The following is an 8,070-nucleotide window of genomic DNA, read 5'->3' on the forward strand; positions in this document are numbered from 1 at the left end:
AAGCTACTGATGCTTTATCTTATAAAACATAGATGGCGCTATATTTTTTTAATGGAACATTCGTTTCATTGTCCTATTTAAATCGATTGTGGTTCATTATAATTAAGTAAAAACAATATGCATACTTCATTAATAAATTAATAAATTATTTTAATTAATGTCTCTTTATCAAGATATATATTGTTTGACACTCAACGCAACTAATTTATTTTCTATTTTACTTGTGACATTTCTTTTACTTACGTTTATTGTCAATGAAATGACGATACCTCAAAGTTATCTATAAGGTACGGAATTTTGAGTTCTATGGCTTTAATTTATTAAGTAGCAAATTGTGATGCATGTTTTTGACAGCAGATTATTTTGATTTCGTCCTTTCTTCCACAAGTTTGTTGGTTGCTTTTGTGGACTTTGCCCATTTTATTTTACATTTAATACTTCTATAATTAAGTCGTCTATTTAGAAAGTGAATATAAGTGTACAATGGCGCTTTCTTTAGTAAAAAGTGTTATTTCTAACCAGACAAGAAAAACAGTAGCAAGTAGGTTTTATTCAATTTTTAATTTTATAATGCCGGTTCGTATTTTAAAATACGATTTTTTTTCGGTTTCTTCTGTTTTTCTCGTGTTTTATTTTATACTTCTTATGAACCTCTTTCCTCCAGAAGTAAAAGTAGAACTCAAGACGGGATCGCGGAATTCGGTTTGCTACTACTTTCGCTTCCTCCCCCGGTCTTCACAAACATTCGCTTTTTTTATCATCAATAAAATACAAATATTTATTGCACAGGCAGTAAGGCAGACACACACATAAGAAATACTTAGAATAATATAAAAAAGATAAGAGACTCTTTTGGCGGCCTTATTAATGATTATCAATACTTAATAAAAAAAAAATTTCAGACAGACCGTAGAAGTTAGTAGCAAATTATTATTATTGCTCTAATCAATTTCTTTCACAGAACCTAGATTAAATTACTCAAAATAATGAATGTATTTTCAGATGTGATGTTCCGGGCGTATTCATCGCAGACCGAAATTCCTCAGTACGAGACACTGGCAGTGTCGGAACCCTCCAAACATGTCTTCCACGTAGCACTCAACCGTCCTAAGAAACTTAACACTTTCAGTCATAAGATGTTTTTGTAAGTATGTATTGTTTATTTTAAGCGGTTTCTCTGCTGGAATTAAAGATACGGTTTTTTTTAAAGTCAATGTTTTCCTATGGTTCTCCAGCTCGCTTCTCAACCAAGAGTGCTACTACAAGCTACTTGTCTACTATAGATATATTTTAATGAAGGACTTTCTAAGCTACGTTCCCGAAAATAAATATAGATTATGCTGTACGGGTTGCCTTTGTTTAACCTTCTAATTTGATGGATAACAGACATTATGCATCTTTTATCTTTGTTATTGGCTATACATGATAACCCTTGTTCTTACACCCAGGCACAATACATCTACCACCCATTAATATTCTGATTAAAATAAAGAAAAGCACTACAAAGCGCTTTGTGCAAATAGTTGGGATATCCATCAAATAGGAATAGCCGGGGCCGTACGACTGGAAGTCCGTAGATAAAAGGTGGATGGTGGAATGAGCTTGTTTTGATTGTAATTAATTTTATATTTCAGAGAGCTGTCCGAATGTTTCTCTGCCCTAAGCGAGAATCCTCAGTGCAGAGTTGTCGTATTATCCGGAGAAGGAAAACATTTCACTGGAGGTATGTAAGGAAAGAAACAAGAAAGAAAATAATTTCTTTTAGAAATAAGTAGGTACAGTCATGAGCAATATAATGTACCCACTTTAGGACTCTGTCGCACTAACATATTTGACATTTAGTGAGACTTACAGTTCAATTTGTCAGAAAAGTTAAATGTGACATGGTACCAAAGTGTATACATATTAATGCTCGTGACCGTACACAGTATAGAGGAGTGAATGAAATAATTTTAAACCTTATCTCTAAAATGTAAAATTTTCTCAGGTTTTGAAAAAGTCCTAAAATGGATGTCATCATGAAACATATTGGTGTTAGGTGTTCAGGGGGTTTGAATCGGCCACATCGAAGCAATTCATCTAAGAAAGCAATATTGCTATTTGACATTTGTTTGCATTGCTCACTTACTTTATTAGATGAATTGCTTCAATGTGGCCATTTTAACCCCCCTAATCATTGCCCATTAATGGTTCAACATTCTTTATTTGATTTAGATGCATGATTTTTTTGTTAGTCCCAAATAGTGCGCTTACCAATTTTTAGCTTTCTACCTTGAAAATTGCGGAATGCTCCATACAAACATCTTCCCCCGTTTTAGGGAAGTGGGGGGTTAGAAAGAGACAAAAAGCAGCCTATGTCCCTCTCCACCCCTTCAACTATCGCCACTTAAAAAATCACGTCAATTCATCGCTCCGTTTTGTGAAAGACGGACAAACAAACAGACAGACACATAAACTTTCGTATTTGTAATATTAGTATGGATGCTATGATCCTAGTCTCGCAGAGAACCAGGTTTGTATTCAAACCGGTCTACAAACTTGTAAATGCAATAAAATCACAAATTATCTTTAAAACGAGATTTGTACTTTGTACTTTGGTCAGACGTAATAAGATAGTGTATTGTTTAAGTATTTTTGTACCTGAAAATAAAATACTTTGATAATAACATGATATGTCGGTGTACGGACAAAACAAACTTGGTTTTTGTTGCACCGTCAATTGTAAAATAAATGTATAAAGTACATTACTAGTCAGACAGACAGTAATGGTCAGAGAAGAAATATGCAATCGTGGAACCCAGTACAAAAAAAGATTAGAAATGCACCCAAATCAGCTTGGGGCAACTAACTATTCCAGAAACCATACGTCGTCTAAAAAAGAAACGAGACATTTTCGATAAGGACAGTCAGACCGAATGACTACTTCAAAGAAAGGACCGACTTCGCTGGGAATGGCGTCCTCCATGCCATATAAACCCAACTCATCTGTTTATAATCAATGAGACTGATCGCAAGATAAAAAAAGTACAGTACTAATTTATAATAAAAAAAAATGAGAAGATAAGCCAAGCGCAATACCATAGAGAAATGGGGCATACTCCACCACGCTGCTCCACTGTGGGTTTAGGTGTTTTTTTTTTATGGCTAATAGCTGGGACCAACGGCTTAAAATCAAGCACAAAATCACGGAAAAAACGAAAATCACGAAATCACAGCTTGAAGCACGGAATCATCTTAGTTTTCTCCTCCGGTTGATTGCGAGAAGGCGTGTGGCCAGCATTGGGACGTATATAGGCTGTTCATGTTATGTGTATATACTGTTAATTATTTTTGATGTTAAATCAAAGTATGCTTCATACCCCCCTCCGGTTGAATGAGGCGAGGCCTGTGCCCAGCAGTTATATAGGTTCTTTATGATGTTAAATCTAGACTAATGCATTGTCTAATAAATGTTTTCAGGTATAGACCTCAACAGTTTCTTGGAGAATGGCTCCAAAGCAAACGAATTTGATGACGTGGCGCGCAAGGCGAAGATACTCTACAAAATGATTAAGACGTACCAAGTAAGTACAACAGGGGACATCTTCTTCTATCGTGTGGGTTGTGAGGTGAATTACCAACCTCATCAACCCTGGTGTCAGGGTTATTAATTATTATTGAGCCGCCAAAAGCCTATATGGCTCATGTAACGACTGCTTACTTACATCAGCAAGTTCGTGAGTCGTGCGTCACCCAACAGGGTCCACATAATACCAGCGTCGTGGTTCACGCCGCGACATATGCTGAGTGAGGCCCTTTTATCTGAGGACGTCCACCACCACCTTATGATCATTTCAACAAACATCCGTCTTGCTTTTTGTAATTGTTTAGTGGAAATTTGATATGATTTTCTTACGGTGTCACTAACACCCATACATATACGTACAGCTAAGTTACCTACGAATACTGAGGGGGATGATTCAGCTCATGATTCTGAGTTGACTTACGCCCATTTAGACTAAACTGAGACGCAGAGGGGGTGAAGTAAATCTAACTTGCCGACGAAACGAGTTGGTGCGGGGCGGAGACTGTCCGTTCTTATCGAGTGGAATTTTCAATCGGAAAAGTATGGGATTGAAAATAATTTATAAAAATCATAAATCACCCCCATCAGTATTCGGTACAATGTCACTAACCTGTATAGTCTTGAGCTTGTGTTATGTGCGTTAAAGTAATCATAACTTATAATTCCAGGACGGTATATCAGCGTTGGAAACATGCATCAAGCCTGTGTTAGCTATATCGCACAACGCGTGCGTCGGCGCAGGGATCGATCTCATCACGGCTGCTGACGTCAGGTGACTTATTTATTTACTTCTTTTTTTTAGAAAATATTAAAAAAAAATACAAAAAGAACATGAATTTTGCGATGGAAAATTCCACTTGATATCAACTCAGAATCATGCCCTGAATCATCCCTCGAAGAAGAAGAAGAAGAATATATAATTATAATTTCAGATACTGCACAGAAGATGCGTGGTTCCAGGTCAAGGAGGTAGATATCGGCCTGGCTGCCGACGTTGGTACCCTGCAGAGATTACCTAAGGTATTTATAGGTTACAAAAACCCTTTATTGCACATATAAACGTGCAGTAAAGGGTTTTTTGTTGAATCGTTTTTAGTGTTGTGTTTATACACAACACAAAACGTTTACAAAAGTGACAAGAGAAGGCCTACCTATTATACCTATTTCTCGCCCAAAACAGAATCATTTTCACGGCGACATCCGCGAAAGTAAGATGACTCGTGCTTCGTAAGGCATGTTAGTCGTTGGTCCCGGCTCTTAAGTACCTAATGATGTAAGTAACTAGCCGTTACATGAGTCATGTCAGGGCCATTAGCGGCTCAATAATAACCCTAACACTAGGGGTGGTATTAATAAACTAATCTCAGCTTTGAGACTGCCCTCAAGATCATGTCAATGTGACAGTTCTTATATAAAAACAGGGACTTAAGCATGATCTTGAGGGCAGTCTCAGCTGAGATTAGTTTATTAATACCACCCCTAGTGTCAGGGTTATTATTGACCCGCCAATTTAGTAATACCACCCTAGGTTGGTATTCCACTTCATAACCCACACGATGAGAAGAAGATCTCAATTATTCGTCAATCGTGAATTAGGATTTAAAAAAATCGACCTTATTATTGTACTGTGATCGTTATCGGTAGAGTCATATAATGCTGTTTCTCGAAATACTGTCAGACAGAAACAAATCAAAATCTCATTCAAGAGTTTATAACAAGCAGTTATATTAAGGTTCCATTTTTCTGTCGGCCCTAATTCTGTTCGTGGTTTGTCGTCAATCATTTTTTTATTGTTTTTTTTTACTGAAATAATTTTACTACCCTTCACAGGTCATAGGCAACGCATCTATCGCCCGCGAACTGTGTTTCACCGCTCGTAAATTCCAGTCTAAGGAGGCAAAGGAAATAGGACTCGTCAGCCAAGTGTTCCCAGATAGAGACACGTGAGTAGATACATTTAAATTCATACAACACACAGTTACATTTGATACGAAACCCTAATGGATAAATAAATGGACAATGACTCGAGCGTAGGAATTACACACACACTCCTCGCTAGCTATGTTACCCACACGTACACACACACACACACACACACACACCCGCTAGCCATATTACCCACACGTGCACATATACACTCCTCGCCAGCTATGTTACCCTCACGTACACACACAGACACACACACACACACACACACTCACCCATGTTAACCTTGGTGTTGTGTGTGTATGTGTGTGTCGGCGTTTATGTTTGTGTTGTGTGTTTTTCTTTAAACATTATTTATATTTACATTATAAATATTATTGTTTGTTTTGCTTATAATTCAAATGTAACGATTAACAACTTATTTAGTGTATTTTTTTATTTTTTTTTATAATGTTTTAGCAGAGTATAAGATAGTATGTTCTAATTAAATGGTAACGTTTGAACGTGACTTCTGCGATACGGGCTTTAGCCTAGTGCAGAAGTTACAGCTAATCTTGTAAGAATGTTTAATAACAGTTAAAATATGTACCAATACTTTGTCTGAAGATGATTGTTTGAAAATAGTTATAATTACTTAATGTTTTTTTCTGAATAAATGTTTATTATTATTTATATTTCCAGTGCAATAAAACAGGTGTTGGAACTGGCAGCGAACATAGCAGCTAAGTCTCCGGTGGCCGTACAGGTGACCAAGCAGAACCTGGTGTATTCACAGAGCCGCACCACCAAAGAGGGGCTTATGCATATTGTAAGTGTGTTTTAAAAATTAAAATCCTACTACGACAAAATATTTCTCGAAATTCTTCCTGAAATATTTTCTTGCAAAACAAAAAAATAAAAACATCTAAATCATCATATTAATCATCATATTTTCTTGGTAAACAGCGCAAATACCAATAAACATATAAGTTTATAAACTAAAACCCGACTACGGTAAAATCTCGATCTAAAAAGTATGAAACAAGAAAATATTTCAGGAGGAAAATCTGAAAAAATAAAAGTAATTCTAATTATGAAAAAAAAAGTAAAAACAAATACCAAGTGTAGCCAAGCGTAGTGTTGGCTTGTTGTGCCAGGTGTGTGTGTAGTGTAATGTGTGTGTGTGTATAGTGTATGTGTGTGTCTAGTGTAAGTGTGTGTTGTTTAAATAGTAATTCTGATTCTTGTTATTTTCTAATTCTGAAATTATGAAAGTGGCTTATTAAAACAATTCTTTATTATTATTATATTGATAATAAAATCCCGGGATCCAATAAAACGTTACGTGGTGTATTCAAAAATAACTTCTATTGGTACTTGTTTAAACTTAAAGTAACACAAACATTTACATTCAATAGACATTTACATTAAAAATATAAATTCAATAGATACATAATCCGCCTTTAAGCGCCATGTTTACATTGTTGGCCATACTGTATCTGAATGTATATGTTGATATGGAAAGCCCACTATAAAATACCTACTTTGCAGCGTTTTGCGAAAGAAAAACACCCTTTTGGTGCTGGAGTGGTGAACAAATATTTGGACAGCAATTTATCTAATACCTTTGCCTCTTGGTTTCATCCATCTCTATAAAATGAATCTAATAAAACAAATACAGTATTGCAACCAAGCTATTCAAACATGTATTGTACTTTTAAATTATTATTTTTATATTTATAAATTAAAGATCTTTCACTACCAGAGTTAACAAGGCTCTTACTGTAAAAATCTTAATAAAATAGCGTCGAAATTATTTCCCTAATCATAGGTAACAACGGTAATTTATTATTCTTAAATATTCCTTTTCTTTTCAGCGCCTAATCAACCAAGCAATGCTGCAAAGCGAAGATGTTGCGAAGGCCGCGGTGGCAGCTGCCACGAAAGCCGAACTACCTGAATTCGACAACTTGTAAAACCATGTACCATAAAACACCTTAATTTATCAGAGTATTAGAGTTTACAAAAGAAATAAAAGCGAAAACATATTTTCTGTAAATATTTTAATCAATGAATTATACATTTTTTACATAATTTAAGTGTATTTGTTTTTTGTCACACAATTTTATTTGAAATCACAAAGGATTTATATAAATATCAACACGTAACACGATTGTTTTCATTACAATACATACCTATTTGATTTTATCGTAATGTAACTTTCTAAAACTTTGAACTACCACCATAAAACACCGGATAAAAATGGCCGTGCAAATAAAATTAAACTCGTATTCCATATTTGAAAATGTACTGCTGACGTCACAGCGCGAAACTACGTCACTGAGGCTAGTTAACAAAGAAAATCAGGTAACCTACTTCGGGAGGCTGCATCTATGTTAACTGCGAATGACCTGCCAAATATAGAGCAAGCTATAAATAGACGCTGGGGGTCCGTATGCAGCCTAGCTATGAATGGTGCAGGCGACCTGCAACTAGGGCACGCTGCAATGATCTGACCTATTTATTTTTCAATGGGTCGCTGCATGAACGGGGATGGGCCCATTGCGAGCCCCGCTCCATTCAGTAACAGTCGAACCCCC

The 8,070-nt window shown here is 35.9% G+C and overlaps 1 protein-coding gene across 1 annotated transcript; it reads left to right on the plus strand.

The window, feature by feature from the left end:
- The first annotated feature begins 370 nt into the window (after positions 1 to 370).
- LOC126378162 (delta(3,5)-Delta(2,4)-dienoyl-CoA isomerase, mitochondrial) lies at positions 371 to 7,564 on the plus strand. Its single transcript, XM_050026360.1, has 9 exons — positions 371 to 541; positions 1,003 to 1,144; positions 1,635 to 1,723; positions 3,460 to 3,563; positions 4,234 to 4,337; positions 4,498 to 4,585; positions 5,396 to 5,508; positions 6,173 to 6,299; positions 7,348 to 7,564. Exons 1-9 carry the CDS (start codon positions 484 to 486, stop codon positions 7,444 to 7,446), a joined length of 924 nt encoding a protein of 307 aa, XP_049882317.1. The 5' UTR covers positions 371 to 483; the 3' UTR covers positions 7,447 to 7,564.
- The last annotated feature ends 506 nt before the right edge of the window (positions 7,565 to 8,070 follow it).

This window comes from Pectinophora gossypiella, chromosome 25, assembly GCF_024362695.1.
Source record: "Pectinophora gossypiella chromosome 25, ilPecGoss1.1, whole genome shotgun sequence".
Classification (NCBI taxonomy): Eukaryota; Metazoa; Arthropoda; class Insecta; order Lepidoptera; family Gelechiidae; genus Pectinophora; species Pectinophora gossypiella.

Bases quoted from the DNA above. Each gene is read 5' to 3' on its own strand.
- LOC126378162 (XM_050026360.1), top strand. From the start codon at position 484: ATGGCGCTTTCTTTAGTAAAAAGTGTTATTTCTAACCAGACAAGAAAA. The intron at 1,145-1,634 runs GTAAGTATGTAT...TTTATATTTCAG, and splicing joins TTCAGTCATAAGATGTTTTT to AGAGCTGTCCGAATGTTTCT. The intron at 4,586-5,395 runs GTATTTATAGGT...TACCCTTCACAG, and splicing joins CCCTGCAGAGATTACCTAAG to GTCATAGGCAACGCATCTAT.